The following is a 22,500-nucleotide window of genomic DNA, read 5'->3' on the forward strand; positions in this document are numbered from 1 at the left end:
TACTCACACACTGAAGGCTGATCGCAGATCACAGATCTACAAGCTCACTGTTTTGATGCAATTGAAGCTGTGCGGTGCTCAACTGCTCTCCCCTGCCTGCCTAAAAACTAAAAGAGTGTAAAAAGCCCCCACTAGAGGCCCCCAGAGGTTATGCTGCTCCTTACACCCAACCAGACTAAAGGTTTGAATCAATTGACAATACATTGTCCATGGAAACACATTATTATGTACAGTAAGTGTCATGTGTGAAATGACTATACGTCTTTCTGGAAACCCGGGACTACAGTTATGCACAGAGCCCATAGAGCCAGCTCAGTGACTTGTGGTTCGAGTCCACCCTGATATTATTGGGAGGTTGGGGTTCGGTTCCCTGGTAAGGTAAATGGGTCCCGATGCCTCCCTGCTTGGCACTCAGTATCAAGGGTGGGATTGGGGGGTAATTCCCTGCGACATGCTACCGTCACGTCCAGGGTATGTACTTGTACATCAAGCCGCCTACAGAAACAGGCAGGGACGTGCACAGATAGACTCTAGGTGGTGCTAGAGCACCTGCCCTTTGCCCTCTTGACCAGAAGTGCCCTTTTGAAAAAAAGAGAAAAAAAGTTTTTTTTTTTTTTTTTTTTCAGTTTACAGCAGGGGTCTTCAACAGGGGGTCCGGGACCCCTAGGGGGTCCTCAGAGTTACTACAGGGGGTCCGCCAAATCTTTATGTGATATGATTTGTCTTTTAATCATAACCACTCGAAACCTAGCATCCCTTTTCTGAGGAGAACTTTAGCCAAAAATAGCAGATCGGCTATTTTTGGCAAAGAGGTATAGGTGTAGAGGGAAAAAAGAGCAGACCAAGTAAACCAAAAAAAAGTATAATTTACTTGAGCACCTGCCCCTCAAAATGTCTGTGCACGCCACTGGAAACAGGAAATAGGGACCTGCCCTATGGGCCACAAGACTCCACAAGGTTTACTACTACTATGTAAGATTCAGAATTCATTGTTTGTCCCTGTATATATGCACATATACTGTACGTGAAATTTGACCTCTGCATTTTACAGTGCATTTTACAGTGCAGTGATACTCAAACTCAGGTCCGTGGGCCACCCCCGGCCTGTGACGCAATTTTGATTGGCCCCCATGAGGTCACCATGATCAGTAGGATTCATACTGCCATCGGCCTATATTACATTATGAGGAGGCTTGTGTGCAAGCTATAGTGTATGGCCCAAGGGTGGCGCTAGAGGAAAGGCCACGGCGTCACTAAAATCAGTAGGGTTCATCCTTTGGGGCGCATGAAGGTGGTGCACCTTCATGCTCCCCAAGGGGTGAACCCTACTGATCCAGACTGTACTAGTTTTATCCCCGCTGGCGTTTTTTTCATTTTTTTTTCTTTTTTCAGTTGCATGACTTGTATTGAAATGCTGACCTCCATTTAACGATATTAAAGGTTGACATCAGAGACACACACACACACACAGTTAGTTAGTTAGTTATTTGCACACTACTGTTTGCCTTTTAAAGTGTCATTGTCCTCTGTTTCATTTGACTTTACCCAGAACAGATTCCTTTATGTCCAAGCCAGTACAATCCAACCTCATTTATAGAGCACATTTAATGACAACAGAGTGGAACCACAACCAGAATAAAGTCCTCCACACTGTGTTGTTTGTTTCCTGGCAATGAGGTGATTATGTGTAGTGTAGTGTGTATTGTAGTGTGTAGTGTAGTACAGGGGTTGCCAGATCTGCTTATTATAATTTCCCCGCAAGATTTCATTTGAAAATAGCCGATCTACAAGCTCACAACGCGTCGCATCGCGACGCGTTGTGAGCTTGTAGATCTGCTATTTTCAAATAGCTGACGTATGTGTTAAAGTGCTCATGTGGCTTCTTTTTGGGCTGGTTTTCCTAGACCTGGTTGCTTGTTTCTCTCACAGAATCTGGCAACACTGGTGTAGTGTGTAGTGTGTAGCGCAGTGATGCAGTTGAAGAATTACAGGGAATTCTGAGGCTGCCTGTGAGTCCGTGACTCAGTAAACAGGCCTTCCACCAGCATGAACTCTACTGCAGGGTTTTTTAACAGGAAGGTTAGAGCAGCCAGTCAACAGCAGGCTGCTGCCAACTGTTATAGGAGGATAACTATCAGGTGTGAGTTAGAAGAACTGCACTGTTATTCATCATGTTCTAATCACCAACCCTGAGCTACACAGTACAGTTCATAAATCCAACAAGGGAAACGAGCTCTCCTGCTTTATCGTGTACACCAGAGTTGATTTTGATGACAAATTCTGATTTAGTTTTAGTCATAGTCTATTGAATCAAATTCCGTTTAGTTTTAGTTATATTTTAGTCACCTGAAATGTTTTAGTTTTTGTCTGGTTTTAGTCGACTAAATATCATCAAGATTATAGTCGACTAAATCTATAGTTGATTTAGTCGACTAAAATGCATTTTGATGGCGGCGCCTTGATGGCGTCGCAACGGCTGATTTTACACTTGGTTGCATGCTGAAAATAGCCGATCTACAAGCCCACACCGTGTCGCGCTTGTAGATCTGCTATTTTCAGAGGGCAACACCCGAGCACAACCAAGCATAAAATTACTTGTCTTTTAATTCTACTGGATCTCTTCTCCACTAGTCCATCTCTAACATTTTAGTCGTAGTTTGTATTTGTTGACGAATTGTCAATATATTTAGTCTTAGTTTTAGTCATCGTAGCTTAGTTTTTATTTGTTTTTTATTAATTTTTCGTCAGTGAGAGAAGGTAGTCGACAAAAATTTTCCGTCATGGTTTTAGTCGTCAAAATCAACACTGGTGGTGTACACATACACATTATGTACAATTATATGGTTTTACACATAATGTATTCAATCAATCAATCAATCAATTATCATATTTAATTTAATTCAGAACAGTGGCTTTCAAAGTGGGGTCCAGGGACCATCAGGGTTCCTTGAGGGGGTTCCAAATGGACCCTTACGGGTCCTTGAAATGAACCAATAGATTGTTAGTGCTCGGTTGGCAGTGGCACAGAGTGGCCTTCAAAAAACCCTTCTTCAAAATTCCTGTAGTGCCTCCGAGCCAGTAGATTAGAACAGCTAGGGGCAACAAAGAAATGTGTGGGAAGGAACTAATTGGCATAATGACTAAAATACTGTAATTGGCCATCCTAAAATGAATTTAAAAAGACTGTTATCAATAATATAATAATCAAAATACCAGGAAGATTATATAATCTTACCAGTAATTGTGCAGCTTCTGTGTGAGTGTACATACAGTATGCAGATGGAAAATGAGTTAACATAATGGAAGTGTGCCAGGTGTGTCACCCCTGGGCAGCCAAACCGAGCATGTCTCTGCCTAAAGTACAGTATATAAAACCTTTAACCAGTGAAATAAGGACACGGTTGCAACAGAGAATATGTCCCTGCAGCAGTAAACCAGCCATGTCTTTCACACACTGTTAATCATTGTTAATGAGCGGCAAACGCGGTAAGAACAAACAAAAAAACAGCACAACAACAAAGCACAGCGTTGATAAGGTGATTGTTTGGCAGCAGCAGAGCCCTTGGTGGGAAGAAGTACAGTGGGTGCAGTGGTGGAAAAAGTGCTCAAATTCTTTACTTAAGTAAAAGTACCAATACTGCAATATAAAAATACTCTGTTACAAGTAAAAGTCCAGAATTCAAAAGTACTGAAGTATTGGCATCAAAATGTACTTAAAGTACCAAAAGTAAAAGTACTAAAATGTTTGAAAATAGCAGATCTACAAGCTCACAACGCGTCGCATCGCGACGCGTTGTGAGCTTGTAGATCGGCTATTTTCAAATAGTCTAGGTATAAAATAGGGCTAAAGTGGTTAATGTATGTTCTATAACATCATAATTTACATCTGCAAAGTAACTAGTAAAAAGTTTTCAAATGTAGTCAAATGTGTCAAATGTATGCTAGTGGAGTAGAAGTAAAAGTATTGGAAATTGGAAATACTCAAGTAAAGTACAAATATCTTAAAATTGTACTTAGGTACAGTACTTAAGTAAATGTACTCAGTTACTTTACACCACTGCTCGGATGTATTACTTCAGTAAAAGTGTAGCAATACCACAATGTGAAAATACTGCTACAAGTAAAAGTCCTGTATTCAAAATTTCGACTTGAGTAAGAGTACGAAAGTATTGGTATCAGCATATACTATACTATACCAAAAGTAATTTTAAGTACTCATTATGAGTGTCCTGTTTAACAATGTTAACAACTTTTTCAAAAATATTTTTGAAAAGATGAAATATAAAATAGGTTTATGTATGTTTTGTAATAACAATCTAAGTCAGCAAAGTAGCTAGTAACTACATTTTCAAATAGGAGTAAAAGTAGGCTACAACATTTGCCTTTAAGATGTAGTGGAATAGAAGTGTGAAGTATTGAACAAGTAATAAAGTAAAACTACCTCAAACCTGTACGTATACAGTACAGTAGGCTACATGTACTTTGAGTAAATGCACTTAGTTACTTTACAGCAGTGTTTGGCAGCAGAACGATATGATTCAACGTTTCCAGTGACTGTTAGAGGAGGGGTTAGGCCGAGGGCAATGGACTGAGAGAGAGAGAGAGAGAGAGAGAGAGAGGAGAGAGAGAGAGAGAGAGAGAGAGAGAGAGAGAGAGAGAGCGAGACAGAGAGAGAGAGAGAGAGAGAGACAGAAGTAAATAACACATGACAAACAGTTTGGCACAACGCTGCTAGCATGGAAACTGAACGCGCCGCTAACAAAAGATGAACTCGCCGTGTTATTGGAAGAAAGAAAAGAGAAACGTGTGTGTGTGTGTGTGTGTGTGTGTGTGTGTGTGTGTGTGTGTGTGTGTGTGTGTGTGTGTGTGACACAACAACAAGAACGAACAAGTGAGTGTTGCCAAAGGTTCTGCACAACACACACGAACGCACACGCACGCACGCACGCACGCACGCACGCACACACACACACATACACACACACACATATGCACGCACACACGCATACACACAGACACACACATGATATTACTATACTTGTGGGGACAAAAGTACTTGTGTTTTTAAATGGCATTTTTTCTTTTGGCCATGAGTTAAATATAGCATGCGTGCCACACAGATAAATAGCAGATCTACAAGCTTCACAAGCTAGTGGATCTGCTACATTTTCGGTGCACGCCACCGGCCTGCAACCAAGGATGAATCAGGCATAACTTCATAGCACTGTTTCCCAAACAGTGGGTCGGGACCCATTTATGGGTAGCTAGTGCAGTAAATATGCCTTTATTTTATTTATTTTCCCACATTGTTTTCTATTATTATTATTTCCCCCCAAAAAAATCTTCAATAGATACTTCATAGATTAAACAAAATGGAAAAGTAAAAAATAAAAAACAAAAACAAATTTTAAGAAGTATTGAAAATAACCGATCTACCCACTCACAACGTGTCGCATCGGGACGCGTTGTGAGCTTGTAGATCTGCTATTTTGACTATAGCTTTTGGCTCTCGAGCTAAACAGTTTTGGAAAGCACTGCTCTATAGCCTCTAGACTAGACCTATCATGTTGTTTTCATCATGATTTCATCACGATTTGTGTGCATGGGGATCTCATCTTAAACAAACTTAGTGCTTAAAGGACAACTTTGTTTTTTTACAACCAAGGTTTATATTTTAGCTTGTAATATAAGTAAATAAAAGGTGAGTGTTATTTTTTTTTCATTTACTGCTTTCTATAGTTTGAGCAATTTTCGCAATCTTTTTTTACAGTGGGCGGGGGCATTCTGTCCGGTGGCTAAATATGTATGTTTTACACAATAAAAAAGGTCCTGTGGTCTTTGATGGCCAGATGTGAGTTAATTGGGGGCTAGAAAAGCTACTGTAAATAATAATAAAGAAATCGCCGGGTTATTGTGTAAAAAAAGACATATTTAGCCACCTGCCCGAATGCCCCTGCCCACTGTAAAAAAAGATCGCGAAAATTGCTAAAACTATAGAAAGCAGTAAATTTAAATATTTTAACACCCATATTGTATTTACTTTAATTACAATCTAAAACATAAACCTTGGTTGTAAAAAAAACAAAGTTGTCCTTTAATGAGTTTTCCAGTTTAGTAGACCTTGTATTGTGAATTTGTACTTCCATGTACTGTCATGTACTGTCATGTATTTGTTCTCATGTCTTACTAAATAAAGTACATCAATCAATCAATCCTGTCATCCATACCGTAGGTCTACAAGATCTGCTAGCAGATCTTGTAGACCTCCTATTTTCACTATAGTTTGGGACCCGGGGGTTATAGGGAGACATCAAATTTCTCTTTTGGCTCTTGAGCTAAAAAGTTTGGAAAGCCCTGCTCTATATAGCCTGTAGACCTAATCGTCCTATCATCCATCATACGGGCATCACCGCTCATACAGGCATCACTGCTCATACAGGCATCACTGCTCATACAGGCATCGCTACAAATCTTCTGACTTCAATCTGTCTGTTTGTCGCTTCCAGGCGATACGTGATCCGCTTCGCTCATGTTCTCTCCATCACTCTGTTGTTGTGTGCTACACACAGGTCATTATACCAGAAGAATAGAGCCATTGTTTGCGCTAATACTAGTACGTTATTAACACGTTATTAGATTTCTTTGGCTATTCAAAAATAGCAGATATACAAGCTCATAGCGTAGATCTTGTAGATCTGCTATTTTTTGAACATTAATTGTGCAAATCTTTGAATGCATATACTTTTAAAGCGAACATTTGTAACTCAAATATTTGCTTCCATGGGGGGTCCCTGGAACTAAATATTTTGAGATGGGGGTCCGCGGCCAAATACATATAATTTTGGGGGTCCTTGACATGAAAAAGTTTGAGAACCACTGTAGCAACATAGGTTTTTTCAAAAAACTGTTGAAATTTAGAAGACATTTGTAGAATCCCCCCAGAAGCAAAGATTTTAGTTACAAATGTTCGCTTTAAAAATATATATATATTCAAAGATTTGCACAAATGTTCACGATTTTTCAAAAAAATAGCAGGTCTACAAGCTCATAGCGGCGCACTCGGTGCCACGCTATGAGCTTGTATATCTGCTATTTTTGAATAGCCAAAGGAATCTAAAAAATGACACACAGATGCGTTCCCGGTCTTAATGGGTTAATACTAGTACGTTATTAACATTTCACCAGTCTTTTTAAAAAAGTTTTTAAAACTTGGCATATCTGAAAATTGCATATCTGCATGCTCACACAACGCGCCGCATTGTGAGCCCATAGATCGGCTACAGACAGAGAATAAAATAGGGCTTAATTGGTTAATGTGTGCTTTTTTATTAATAATCTAAATCTACAAAGTAACCAGTTTTCAAATAATTGTAGCGGAGTAAAAGAAAATACTATTATAGGCCTCTGAGATGTAGTGAAGTAGAACTATGACGTATCAAAAGCAAATATAATCAAGTAAAGTAAATGTACCTCAACTTAAGGCCACTAAGGCCAGTACTTGAATATTATGTATACAGTTACTTTCCACCACTGTCTTTCTTTTTTCCAACATGTTTTATACACACACACACACACACACACACACACACACACACACAGACACACACACACACACACACACACACACACACACACACACACACACACACACACACACACACACACACACACACACACACACACACACACACGTACGTAACAAACAATCACAAAACGCCACAGACACTAGTAGCTACTCAATACAACATAAAACAGGTAAACGTACAAATCAATTAGTTACATAACCAAGAATTATTTTAAATAAATGAGTACAGCCACTGTCTCTCCATGACTCTACTGTTGTGTGTGATGTACAGAGGTCACTGCTTACACATGATAGACCAGAAGAACAGAATCATTGTTTATGTTAACCCATTAAGACCTGAGGCCGATTCAAAAATAATTATCTAAATCCCAACAGTTTTTTTTTTTTTTTATCTCAGAAGATTTTGTTCCAGGGACCCCCAGAAGCAAAGATTTGATTTACAAATATTCGCTTTAAATATATATATATATTCGAAGATTTGCACATATTTTTCACGATTTTTCAAAAAATAGCAGAGCTACAAGCTCATAGCGCGGCACTCGGTGCCGCGCTATGAGCTTGTAGCTCTGCTATTTTTGAATGGCTAAAGAAATCTTAAAATGACACAGATGCGTTCCCCGTCTTAATGGGTTAATTACTGGAGTACTTACATTTCTTTTTACACTTTAAAACTTCTACTCTACTACCCTGGCCTGTATTCACAATTTTACTTCAGTAAAGGTACCCTAGTATTGGTAGGTATCAAGATATACTTTACAGTACCAAAGTAAACTACTCATTATGAAAGGGCTCTTGAATATCTTAAATAAAAAATATCTTCCAGAAAATAGCAGATCTACAAGCTGGGTTGCATCACAAAAAAGAAAAAAAAAACTGTTGTTATGTACGACATAGAGAGGTCATAAAGTACTCATGATAGATGGGAAGAATGGCTCCATTGTTTACGTTAATTGCACAACTTCCTGTGAGCTACAACTGCAGGTCATGTTTGGTCTGTGTGTGTGCGTGTGTGTGTGTGTGTGTGTGTGTGTGTGTGTGTGTGTGTGTGTGTGTGTGTGTGTGTGTGTGTGTGCGCGTGTGCGTGTGCGTGTGCGTGTGCGTGTGCGTGTGCGTGTGCGTGTGCGTGTGCGTGTGCATGTGCATGTGTGTGACTGTGTGTGTACACTTATATACTTGTGAGCACCAAATATTGCATCATCATGTCACTCCCCAACTCTCTCTCCCTGTTTCCTGTTTCTCTACAAGAAGAAAAGCCTGATAAAATAACTTAAAAAAGGAAAAGAAAAACTAAAAATTTGAGTTAGGTTTACAATTAGGACAGGATTCAGCTTGGGGTTAGAAATATAGGCATTTAGAAATGAGGGTTTAGGGGTGGAGCTATGCCTGATTTATTCGTTAGGGTTAAAATGGCACCAGGACAAAAAAAGTAAGTAACATTTTTATGCTCCGATGTCCTCACGAGTATAGTAATACAAACGTGTGTGTGTGTGTGTGTGTGTGTGTGTGTGTGTGTGTGTGTGTGTGTGTGTGTGTGTGTGTGTGTGTGTGTGTGTGTGTGTGTGTGTGTGTGTGTGTGTGTGTGTGTGTGTGTGTGCGGAGGCATTTGTGCATGTAAACTTCATGACCGGTCAAGTGCAAGGCCATGGCCTTGACAAATATGTGAACTGATTAGTTATTGGTCTCAGATGACTGGAGCAGGTAAACACACACACACACACACACACACACACACACACACACACACACACACACACACACACACACACACACACACACACACACACACACACACACACACACACACCTGCAAACATACAGGTATGCATACATGAACAGATGATTCACATGAACACACATGAATGATCACACTCACAGTTATGCACACGCGCGCACGCACGCACGCACGCACACACACACACACACACACACACACACACACACACACACACACACCTTTGACTGCAGTGTTTGCAGAGGGAGGTCATGCAGGCGGTATTTGAGCAGAGAAGAGGAGGGGACACCCCCCCCCCCCCCCCCCCCCACCCACCCCCCCCACACTCCCACTCATCCATCTGTTCCATTGTTTTTTTACAGCCTTCATTACACATGTTCAGGCTCTGCTGCAAACACTGTTTCACAACCTCTGACCATGAAAAGAGAGGGAGTGGATGGATGGATGGGTGGGGAGAGAGAGAGAGAGAGAGAGAGAGAGAGAGACTGAATGGCTAGGCCACCATTTTTCAGGATTGTTTTACAGCCCTGATAAGACATTTTATACCTTATACCACGCTCTAATCAGTTAGAGAACACACGCACGCACGCACGTTCACACACACACACACACACACACACACACACACACACACACACACACACACACACACACGCACACACACACACACACAGGTTTGTATTACTATACTTGTGAGGACATCAACCCTTTAGGAAAGCCATTTTATGAATGTCATTTAAAAATAGATATATATTTTGCCATTTTTAACGGTAAACCTAAAGCCGAAAAACAGCAGATCTACAAGCCCACAACGCGTCGCAATGCGACGCGTTGTGAGCTTATAGATCGGCTGTTTTTCGGTGCATGACACTGGCGTTTTCTAATTGAAAACGTATCTCTAAAAATGTTTTTTTTAAACTATAAAACAACCATTTGTCTTGTGAGGACCAGGAAAACGGTCCTCACAATGTATATTTCTTCAAATTCTACTATACTTGGTCCTCGCAAGTATATCCTCGCAAGTATAGTAATACAAACACAGACACACACACACACGCGCACACACACAAACACACACACACACGCGGTACGCACACACGCACACAAACACACACACACATTTGCACAATCAAGGAAACACATCGCCCATGACCCTGAACACTGCTACACTGCTCCAAAATGAAAGATGGATTCATTCATTCAATACTGTATTACCTTTTTCCTAAAAATCAAAAAAAAAGTGGAAGAGCCACTTTTTGGGGGTTTTGGGAGAGAGAGAGAGAGATGGGGAGTGACATGCAGTAATAAAGGTCGTCAGGATCGGGATTCGAACCGGCGACTCGCTGTCACGCTTGCATTGCAGCTTATACAGTACGTAGGTGCCCGGACCGCAAGGTTTTGAGTGTGAGGGCTCGGCAGGATACCAGAAGCAGCCTATAATATAAAACAATGGCGGGTGTTCCGTAAAACCGGATAAGGATCCAGGCCTTCCTTTTCCACAGCTTAGTTAAAGGCAGTGAAGTCAGTAAAGAGTCTGCGTACAGTCACTGTTTTATGGGTTGAAAAACCTCCCCTTCCCCCGAAAAACATGTATTTAAATGTTCTCACGTGTACAACTGTTAGGAGAGATGAGGAGAGAAGGAAGGAAGGAAGGAAGGAAGGAAGTGTACAACATCAATCAGAATCAGAATCCTGAGAATCCTCTTTATTGTCACGTCACAGGTTTACAGGTTGTAAAGTGTGGGTGACATTATTATTTTTCCAGTGCGCTCCATCACTTTGTAGTTGTAGAGAGAGGACAGACACAGGGTAGAGCAGGAGATAGGTAAGGAGAAAAAGAACACAGGATACGCCTAACAATCAAAGATATATATATACATAAAGATATATACAAATAAATGTTTTGTATTGCATTTAACTAGACTATAAAAAAAACACATACAGACCCGATGTCTTCCCCCAGAGCTGTGTTGTACAGAGAGAGAGAGAGAGAGAGAGAGAGAGAGAGAGAGCGAGAGAGAGAGAGAGAGAGAGAGAGAGAGAGAGAGAGAGAGAGAGAGAGAGAGAGAGAGAGAGAGAGAGAGACAGAGACAGAGACAGAGACAGAGGGGGGTAGAGAGGGAGAGAGAGAGAGAGAGAGAGAGAGAGAGAGAGAGAGAGAGAGAGAGAGAGAGAGAGAGAGAGAGAGAGAGAGCAAGGAGAGAGACAGAGACAGAGACAGAGACAGAGACAGAGACAGAGACAGAGACAGAGACAGAGGGGGGTAGAGAGGGAGAGAGAGAGAGAGAGAGAGAGAGGGGGGGGTAGTAAAGTGAAGCTGAGAGATAGAGTGACAGAGATTGCAGTTCATCCAGGGTGTTTGTGTTTGTGATGTTTATAGAGTAGGAGAGACAGCATGAGTGGTGGACAGACCACTAAACAAACAAACACAACACACACACACACACACACACACACACACACACACACACACACACACACACACACACACACACACACACACACACACACACACACACACACACACGCAAGTTTGTGCACGCAAGTACACACCCACACAGAAATGCACACAACTAGATATAGAAGGGAAACTTGTACAGTATCTTCTTATTTCATGTTTTTATGTTTCTTCATAAAAGAATGGCCTATTTGTGTTGTATGTAGTATGTTGCAATGCTATTTTCACCCTATAATGACACGGCCAGGTTGAAAGCAGTTATGTCTGTCTGTGAGTTTTATGAATATTTAACTCATGAAAAGTATTAACAAGAGCTTGTGACTAAATAATAACTACTGTTACAGTACATTGGATCTTTTGGAAGGCAGGTTCTGTTTTCCATTTCCTGAAAAGTAACCCGGTTTTGGACATACTGTACAAGTTTTCCGCCCGAAAGCGATTATATGGAAAAAATATGCAATAAAATAAAGGAAGTTAACCAGCATCTTAGATGCAGTGGTGGAAAAAGTAAAAAAAAAAGAAATAACTGTACTTAAGTAAAAGTATCAATACTGCAATGCCAATGTAGAAATACTCCATTACAAGTTAAAGTCCAGAATTCAAAATGTAGCTGAGTAAAAGTACAAAAAGCATTGATGTATGTTGATGTATTTAAAGTAGCAAAAGTAGAAAGTACTCAATTATGCAGAATGTCCCGTTTCACAAATATTTTCAGATGTATACAAATCTTTTGAAAATATTTCAATATTTTCAATTGGACGAAATGTATATAGATTGAAGTGGGTAATGTATGGCTTTGTAATAATAATCAAAATCTACAAAGTAAATAGTAACTAAAGTAACTCAAGTAATTGTGGTGGATTAAAAGTACAACATTTGCCTCTGAGATGTAGTGGAGTAGAAGTAAAAGTAATGAATATTGTAAATACTCCAGTAAGGTAAACAAAACCTCAAAATTGTACAGTACTTGAGTAAATATACTTAGTTACTTTCCACCACTGCTTAGATGTGTTCATAGTCCAGGTCAAACAAAGTGACTACAAACAGCAAACAAAGAAAAACCACAGTGTGAAAACAAAACAGCTCACTGGCAGTGTGGTGGAATCACTGTCATTGTGTCATACGATACGCCAATGCAAATAATACTTCTCAAAGCTCCAAATCTGTGTAACACTAGTTACAGCATTAGTTCTCAAAGTGGGGTCCGGGGACCCCCAGGGGTACTTGAGGGGGTTCCAGGGGGTCCCCAGCTAAATGATGGATAGGAACCAAATGGACCCTTATGGGTCTGTAACTCTGAGAGTGTACAAATGGAACCAAATGGACCCGTTCCATTTGTACACTCTCAGAGTTAAGTTAACATTGATTTTACAACATGAATTGGGGTCCCAGAGATAGAAATGCCATTAAATGGGGGTCCGTAGCCCTAATGCATGTCAAACTGGGGGTCCTTAAAATGTATCTTTTCAAATGGGGGTCTGCGGGCTAATAAGTGTCCATTTGGGGGTCCTTGACATGAAAAAGTTTGAGAACCACTGAGTTACAGTATCTAAATGTGTCATCGTCATCATCATCATCATGCAGTAGCAAGTTCCTAGCCTGAATACAACACGGATTTGTGAATGATTATGCACTCAACATGGGCAATTAACCAAAAAATAATATAGAAACTGACATTTAGAACCAGTAACCGACTTAATCTCGCTTACGTGGGTTAATTGAATAATCGAGTAGCATTTTTTTTTTAGGGGGGGGGGGGTGTTTGTATATTACTATGTATCAATGAATCGACACAGAAAGATCTAATAGATTTTTTGACCAAAAATCTATCGGACTGATATCACATTGGTGCAGGCGGACAGCGGATGAGATAAAGTTAGGATTTTGTTTAAATAGTTTGGACTACATCCAAACAGACAAGGCCTCAATGCTAAAACTCCTAGATTTATTAAACTGTAGCCTCGCGTGGCCAGACAATATCACACGACACACTGCGTGGATATTAGTCTGGTCCCTATCCACGATAGATTTTTTTCCAAGGGGCGGTTACAAAAAGATCCAAACGGACTCTATTGGTTAGACTTAAACTAATCAGAGCAGTGCTTCCTTGTACGAACCAATCAGAGCAGTGCTTCCTTGTTGATAAGCCCGCCCACATTTGAATACTGGGCCCTGGTTGGTCCCGCACAACCTCTGCGGGAGAGAAATAAATTCTCTATGGAGGGGGGCCAGACCTAATCTGCCGAGGGCTAAAGTGCATGCAATTTTGCAAAGGCAGATTCGTCTGGAACCAGGCTAAGTAAACTGTACCTGAGTTGGCTCTCTGCATACTTGGACTGCTTCGACAGTTTTTTTTCCCATCTACACCAAATCTATTCACCCAAAATAGCCGATCTACAAGTTGACAACTCAGCTTGTCGATCGCCTATTCCTGGTGAATGTTCCCCCCGAGGATCAGGGACGTGCACAGATAGACTCTAGGTGGAGCTAGAGCACCTGCCCTTTGCCCTCTTGACCATAAGTGCCCTTTTGAAAAAAAGAAAAAAAAACATTTTTTTCCAGTTTACAGCAGGGGTCTTCAACAGGGGGTCCGGGACCCCTAGGGGGTCCTCAGAGTTACTACAGGGGGTCCGCCAAATCTTTATGTGATATGATTTTTCTTTTTACCATAACCACTTGAAACCTAGCATCCCTTTTCTGAGGAGAACTTTAGCCAAAAATAGCAGATCTACAAGCCCACAACGCCTCGCGCTGCGAGGCGTTGTGGGCTTGTAGATCGGCTATTTTTGGCAAAGAGGTATAGGTGTAGAGGGAAAAAAGAGCAGACCAAGTAAACAAAAAAAAGTATAATTTACTTGAGAACCTGCCCCTCAAAATGTCTGTGCACGCCACTGTCTACATGTCAGTGCACACGTTTAGCCTCGTGTCAGGTGGTCCATCCCGGAGGGAGTGGAGCCGCCGGCCATTATCAGTGACAGGCCCTCCTCTGCTGTCCTCAGGCAGCGGGGGGGGTCAGGCCTGTAGCAGAGGCAGCGTATAACACCAGGCGGCGGCCCCGCCGATATCAGGTGACACCCCCCACAGCCACAGCCAGCGCCGCTGCAGACCGGCATTCTTTGGCCAACAGACGATAAACACAAGAGTGAAGTGGATACTCGAGAACAGGCTCCACCAGGGCAGCTACGAGAGGGAAGACCCCCACATACACACACATACAGTGTGTACTGTACACACACACACACACACGCGCGCGCGCGCGTTTGTATTACTATACTTGTGAGAATATAAAATAATTTGGACTCTTTTCCCACACGGGAATCAATAAGGGAATGGATGAGGAATGGGACTGATAAGCAGAAGAGTTAAAGGGATAGTTCACCCAAAATAATTACTTTTTTTCCTATCGATTAGTCACCCCATGGAGACTTGAATTCAGGGTTCTTTTTTTATTTTTGTCGCATTCCTAAGCCAATAATGTGATGACCAGCGGTCCGGTAGGCAGCGGTTCCAGTAGGAGACACAAAGGAGACTCTTTGTGTCTCCTACCTGCTTGTCATACAATTATTGGCTTAGGAATGCGATTAAAAAAACCAAAATGATATCCTATATTATACTATTATTATTAATATTCTCTTAGTATAGTTTGTGCATTATATTACACTCCCGCCTACTTCTGCACATTCCCTGTTGCAGCTATCTTGTATTTTATTTTATTTCATACAGTAGTCCGATACTATGTTCTTATTATTATCACGTGTATATTGTACTGCCGTTGTTGCACCGTCTTGTACGCCAACATGTGTCTGCTTGTACCTTGTATGAGTGAGTGACTCATGGTGACAAATACATTAGTCATCGTAATAACAAGTGACAAATTAAGCCCTTTTGATTCTTGAAACTCCGCCCCCTTCCTCTCAGGCCACCCGCTCATTGTAGCATTGTTTACTTTAAAACCTGTGTCTTCCTAAAAGGCCAATTCATGTTCTTTCCTATTATACGTCCAAACGGGACGGGAAAGGAAGGTGATGTAACTAACTACAAATTAACTGTTTGAACAGGAAGAGTTTACGACCCCCAGGGGTCCTCGTAGTTAATATAATATCACAACAATTTTAACCACTATCCATTTCTATGTTGGATATTCAAAAACAGCAGATGTACAAGCTCACAGCACGTCACTTCGTGCCGTGCTGCGAGCTTGTACATCTGCTATTTTATTATTTATTCTTTTTAGATATCAAAAATGTTTTAAAAGAATTTGAATCATTTTGATTTTTTTTAAACATAAATCTTCTCTTCTGGCGGTGCCTCGCACACAAAACCCATTCAGTTGGGGGTCCGCTGCCAATTACATATCAACTTTTAGGGGTCTTTGACATGGAAAATGTTTGAGAACCACTGATGTATTGGCCTTAATAAGTCTCCTTCAAACACCCCACACCTCCACACCTCAACACCTCCCCCCCCCCACCCCTCACCTCACCACCCCTAACCCTAACCCTAACCCTTTTTAGATTTGAGCTAAAAAGCATTATTTTACACTTTGGCTATTCAAAAATAGCAGATATACAAGCTCATAGATCTAAGAGCTTGTAGATCTGCTATTTTTGAAAAATCTAGAAAACTTGTGCAAATCGTTGAATATATGTTTTTTAAAGCGATCATTTCTAACTCAAATCTTTGCTTCTGGGGGGTCCCTGGAACAAAATATTTTGATGGGGGTCCGAAGCCAAATACATATCATTTTGGGGGTCCTTGACATGAAAAAGTTTGAGCACCACTGATATAGAAACAAACGTTTTTCAGAAAACTGCTAGGATTTAGAAGACATTTTGTAGAATCAGTCTCAAGTCTTAATGGGTTAATAAGTCTCCTTCAAACACCCTCCACCCCCCCACCCCCCGCACCACACCCCTTTCTCTCCCTGTAAAGCCCAGGCTCAGTGCAGAGCACACACAGGCTTATATCACATCCCTGTGGAATGCCGCAGCTTTCTCAACTCTCCTTCCCAGAAGCCCTTTTGTGTGCAAACAAGAGCGTCCGACACAGAACTGCATCGGTGCCGGCGCATGTCGGGTCATGCCAGCACCCCCCCGCCCCACCCCATACCCCCCCCCCCCCCCACCACACACACCCCTACACCCCTACACCCCCCCACTGCCTGACATGTGTGGAGCTGTCACATTCTTTGTCAGAGCTGAGCTTCGGGAAATTGACTAATAACAATGTGTGTGTGTGTGTGTGTGTGTGTGTGTGTGTGTGTGTGTGTGTGTGTGTGTGTGTGTGTGTGTGTGTGTGTGTGTGTGTGTGTGTGTGTGTGTGTGTGTGTGTGTGTGTGTGGTGTTTAGACAAGCACCAGAGATGTGGGGTGGGTGACTTTGAGAGAGAGAGAGAGAGAGAGAGAGAGAGAGAGAGAGAGAGAGAGGGAGGCGGTCTCGCTCGCCCTTTCTGTACAGGGATAGGTGTGTGTGTGTGTGTGTGTGTGTGTGTGTGTGTGTGTGTGTGTGTGTGTGTGTGTGTGTGTGTGTGTGTGTGTGTGTGTGTGTGTGTGTGTGTGTGTGGGTGTGTGTGTGTTGTGTGCGCATTGCACATGCACACATCATGCATTTATCACACATGCACGCAAACGCGAACTCACACACACACACACACACACACACACACACACACACACACACACACACACACACACACACACACACACACACACACACACACACACACACACACACACACACACTGGCTCATTATTTACGTAGTTCAGGTATCTCTGGTCGGCTTTGTTTTTCTTATGTTGTACCCATAACGTCAGAAAAACACTGTGTGTGCGTGCGTGTGTGCGCGCGTGTGTGTGTGTGCATGCCTGTGTGTGTGTTCACTCATGTGACCCCTCGTAGTTGAACCCCATTTGTGGAGGCGATCGCCGCCTTGTACACAACTCCCTGAGCTGTCTGGATCAATGAATAACCCATACACACACACACACACACACACACACACACACACACACACACACACACACACACACACACACACACACACACACACACACACACACACACACACACACACACACACACACACACACACACACACACACACACACACACACACACACACAGGCACTCACACATTATTCAGTCATAACAGAGTATCACTCCTCTTGGTATGTGCTTTCATGTTGGACTGACACACACACACACACACACACACACACACACACACACACACACACACACACACACACACACACACACACACACACACACACACACACACACACACACACACACACACACACACATCATTACACGGCGCAGTGCTGCGTTGCGTCTCTCAGCCTGTTTACGTTGTAGAGGTGGAGAGCAAACCTTTGATTTGTCGGATGGTAACTTTTAAAGTCAGCGTCTATAAACCCTGTTCAGACATATATATATTTGCCCTGTTATCTAGGCATGCCGACGGCTGGATGGCCTAACCCTCAATTTAAGCTTCCCAAGGAGCCAACCAATAATGGACTGCAGAACATACTGGGACACGTGGACATACAGTAATATACACTCAACACACCTTAAAACAGTGTTTCTCAAACCTTTTCATGCCAAGGACCCCCAAATTGATATGTATTTGGCCCGTGGACCCCTCCATCTGATATTGTTTTTGTGCCAGGGACTAGCAGAAGAGACGATTTTAAAAAATTATCAAGATTTTTCAAAACGATTCCAAAATAACAGATGTACAGTACAACTCCGAGCCGTGCTGTGAGCTTGTATAAACTGCTATTTTTGAAAAGTCAAATATAGATAATGTGGTTAAAATGATTGTGAGGCTGACAGGATGTATTAAAACATGTTTCTGGGGACCCCCTGGAGTCTCGTGACTCCAGGGGGTCTAAAGACTTGTGAAAAGCTGGGCCAGTTGTTGCACTGCATGTACCTGTCCCAGTCTAAATCACTTAACCCATTAAGACCTGAGGCCGATTCTACAAATGCCTTCTAAATCAGTAGTTCTCAAACTTTTTTGTGCCAGACAAGGACCCCCAAAATGATATGTATTTGGCCGCAAGACCCCATCTAAAAATGTTTTGTGCCAGGGACCCCCAGAAGAAAAGATTTGTGTTAAAAAAACACTGTCAATTTTCTTTTTAAATGTTCCAAAATAGCAGATGTTTTAATGGGCTAAAACCACAAACTCTGCTGGGAACCAAGATCATATAATTTGCATTAATGACAAAGCAGCTTGAAGCTAATCAAGGTCACAGTATACGTGTAGTACCTAGCCAGCGAGGCTGCTGTAGTTTGATACAGTACAACTGCAAAACACATAAATCTAGTCGTGCTTCGGGGCACATCGGTTGGGAGGGGCGGAGGATCTCAACCATAAACCTGTCAGTCAAAGTGGATTTACATGTTGTCTATACGGCAAAGCAAACACGGTAGGGTTTGTCTGTCCCTCTCTTTCACCAGCACAATATGAATGAATGGTGGAAATGGAAATTATTCCACGTTTTCTTACAGTTTAACCGATGAAGCACTTGTCATATGACGAACAGCGAAAACAGCCAATCTACCCGCAGATCTGCTATTGTTTGCTATTTTGCAACATAATTGCACATTTTTGCACTTTTTTCCCCCTAATATTTCAATTTGTTGGAAAATCTTTCAAATTTTGGGGACATTTTTGATGATTCTTTTTTAAGATTTCTGCCCAAAAAGAAGGCCGCCTGTACCTGAAAAAGTGGTAAAACCCCACAATATATGTGCTCAAAACTACCTTTAGCCCGAAGCCATCATCATTCAGGGCACATGAGGTCAGCTTTCTCAGACAGTTTTATTTTTTTTCCCCCACCCGTGTGATGGTTTACTTTACCGAGACAGTGACTGGTTCTACGACTCTGTCACACAGATCTGTTCCAGTGCAGCTTCACAGTCAAAAAATACATCTCACACTGCACAACAAAGTGGACTATTTCATCACCGCGCCCACGCCATGAACGGATCCCTCACTGGCTGGCTGGCTGGCTGGCTGGCTGGGCTGCTTTGGCACTTTCACAAAGAGGAAATTCAATAAGGCTCCATTGTCTGCCTCATATATAAGGCTTCATTCAGCACGGCTGTGATAAGAGTACTGCACACTCTGTGATATGGACCAATAAATCACCCCCTGATGTGATCACTTTCTCCTTTCTCCTACTCCCCTCACCTCTGGAGTAACAGCTTGTGCAGATCATGGCTGAGGCTCAATCAGAGAGGCTCTCCTTCAGTATTATTTTGTCCCCCTCCCATCAACTGACAGTGAAGTGACAATTTAACCCATTAAGACCTGAGGCGATTCTTTAAAAAAATAAATCATAACAGTTTTTGGGAAAAAATCTGTTTTTTTTCTCCAAGATTTAAAAAAAATAGCAGATATACAAGCTCATAGCGCATAGCTCATGCCGCGCTATGAGCTTGTATATCTGCTGTTTTTGAATAGCCAAAGAAATCTAAAATGACACAGATGCGTTCCAGGTCTTAATGGGTTGAGAGACTGACCTCATACCTCAAAAAGAAAAGAAAAAGACCACTGCTGCATCTAAAGTCATCAACAAACTACACTATTATAAAAACTGGTCAAACATTGGCCAAATTGTCAAATACTATTAAAAAAAGAGGCAACATTTTGGAAATAGACGATCTACAAGCTCTCACCGCCTCGCTTGAGAGCTTGTAGATCTGCTATTTCCCCAATATTTATCCGTGGGACAGAGTCAAACAAAATTGAATGCCTCAACCCAAACATTCCAAGTGCTTATCAGGGTGGGGGGTTCAAACATGATTCTTTTGGGGGGTTACGGCCTTAAAAGGTTAAGAGCCACTGTCCTATAATGTCTGCTATTATGACAATAATACTGTACTGACACATTGTCTTTCTATCTCTTACCATTACTACCTGGTTGCTAGTATGACCTCCCTTAGCCTGTATCTCCTATGTTTCTTCTGTATCTGCCCTGTGTTTCTAATGGCTGTAACTGCTGTACTGCTGCCTAGAATGACAACTGGATTTCCCCCTGGAATCTATAAAGGTGTGTCTATCTATTGATGTGTACTGTGTAGCCATTTACCTGCACTAAGGACAATCTCTCTTTCACTTTCTCCCCCCCTAACCCCACCTCTCTCTCTCTCTCTCTCTCTCTCACACTCACACTCACTCACTCACTCACTCACTCACTCACTCACTCACTCACTCACTCACTCACTCACTCACTCACTCACTCACTCACTCACTCACTCACTCACTCACACACACACACACACACACACACACACACACACACACACACACACACACACACACACACACACACATTTCTCTCTCTCTCTCTCTCTCTCTCTCTCTCTCTCTCTCTCTCTCTCTCTCTCTCTCTCCACACCCCTCTCCCCCCTCTCTCCTTCTCTGTCTCTCTCTCTCTCTCTCTCTCTCCCCCCCCCTCTTTCTCCCCGTTACAAGTTATGGCCAAGTTATATTAGTCCACATATATTGACAAGCCTATCCGAAATGTTACTGTACTTTACAAAGAACGTCAGGAAAAAAATATAATAATAATAACAACAGCTTACCTGAATATCCAGATTTTTTCATGGTGTCGTCTTCAGAGTTGCGGGTTCTTTCAGTAGAGGTTGTTGATAATAATGTCCGTTAATGCTGTGATAATAATGTCCCGCGTTTATCCAGGTATTTATAATGTCCTTCCTCACGCACCTGGCCGCTGGTTATGTTATTAGTAAAATGTTATTTAGTAAAGTCTAAAGTCTAGTTATAGTGTTCACACACACACAGAGCAGAAAGCACGGAGCGGGTTGGAATGGGAGACTAATCCTCTGGGAATGAAACGATCACACCTGCAGGGCTGAACTAAACGCCCCGTCCATGAGGGAGTGGTTTACTTTACTCTGTAACTGTATCATATTTAAATAAACTCCTATCAGCTTAGCACACTGAGTCTAGCACACTAGACCAGTGATGGAAGAAGTACTCATGGTGGAAAGTAACTAAAGTGCATTTACTCAAGTAACGTACATATGTTGTTTTACTTAAAGGGATATTTCACTTTCAAAAAAACTTTCAGTCATTTTATAGTTTACTCAGGCTTTTGTGAGCACCCCAGACCGTTTTTATGTTGTGTGATTCATTATTTAGATATTTAACATTCATTTTATCAGACACGCCCCCTTCCTATACAAACCCATTATAACTTCAAACTCCATTTTTAACATGTTAGATTCATCAAAAACACCCGTCCTTTTTTCTGGTGACTCTCCCTGCCCTCCTAATACGCGAGGGGGCCGTGTTTTTTCGATTACCTTTTTCATTTATTTTATTTAATGTTTTTATTGTATTTACTTTTTTAAATTTTCAAAAAAATATATTAAAAAGAAATGAAAAAAAATATCGAAAAAACACGGCCCCCTCGCGTATTAGGAGGGCAGGGAGAGTCACCAGAAAAAAGGACGGGTGTTTTTGATGAATCTAACATGTTAAAAATGGAGTTTGAAGTTATAATGGGTTTGTATAGGAAGGGGGCGTGTCTGATAAAATGAATATCAAATATCTAAATAATGAATCAAGCAACTTAAAAACGGTCTGGGGGGCTCACAAAAGCCTGAGTAGACTATAAAATGACCCAAAGTTTTTTTGAAAGTGAAATATCCCTTTAAGTAAAAGTATCAATACTGCAATGTACAT

The 22,500-nt window shown here is 41.7% G+C and overlaps 2 protein-coding genes across 2 annotated transcripts in view; both read right to left on the bottom strand.

The window, feature by feature from the left end:
* LOC311056334 (septin-9-like) overlaps positions 1–21,630 on the bottom strand; it is a 162,030-nt gene extending 140,400 nt beyond the window's left edge. The window contains exon 1 of the mRNA XM_084072893.1: positions 21,375–21,630. Within this exon, the coding sequence (XP_083929019.1) occupies positions 21,375–21,396 (22 nt within the window). The 5' untranslated portion in view covers positions 21,397–21,630. The remainder of the gene's footprint in view (positions 1–21,374) is intronic.
* sumo2b (small ubiquitin like modifier 2b) overlaps positions 20,267–22,500 on the bottom strand; it is an 82,935-nt gene continuing 80,701 nt past the window's right edge. Inside the window, exon 5 of the transcript XR_014601872.1 lies at positions 20,267–20,304. The gene's annotated coding sequence lies outside the window, so the exon portion shown is untranslated. The remainder of the gene's footprint in view (positions 20,305–22,500) is intronic.

This window comes from Gymnoscopelus microlampas (genome assembly GCF_963454915.1).
Source record: "Gymnoscopelus microlampas genome assembly, chromosome: 11".
Taxonomy (NCBI): Eukaryota; Metazoa; Chordata; class Actinopteri; order Myctophiformes; family Myctophidae; genus Gymnoscopelus; species Gymnoscopelus microlampas.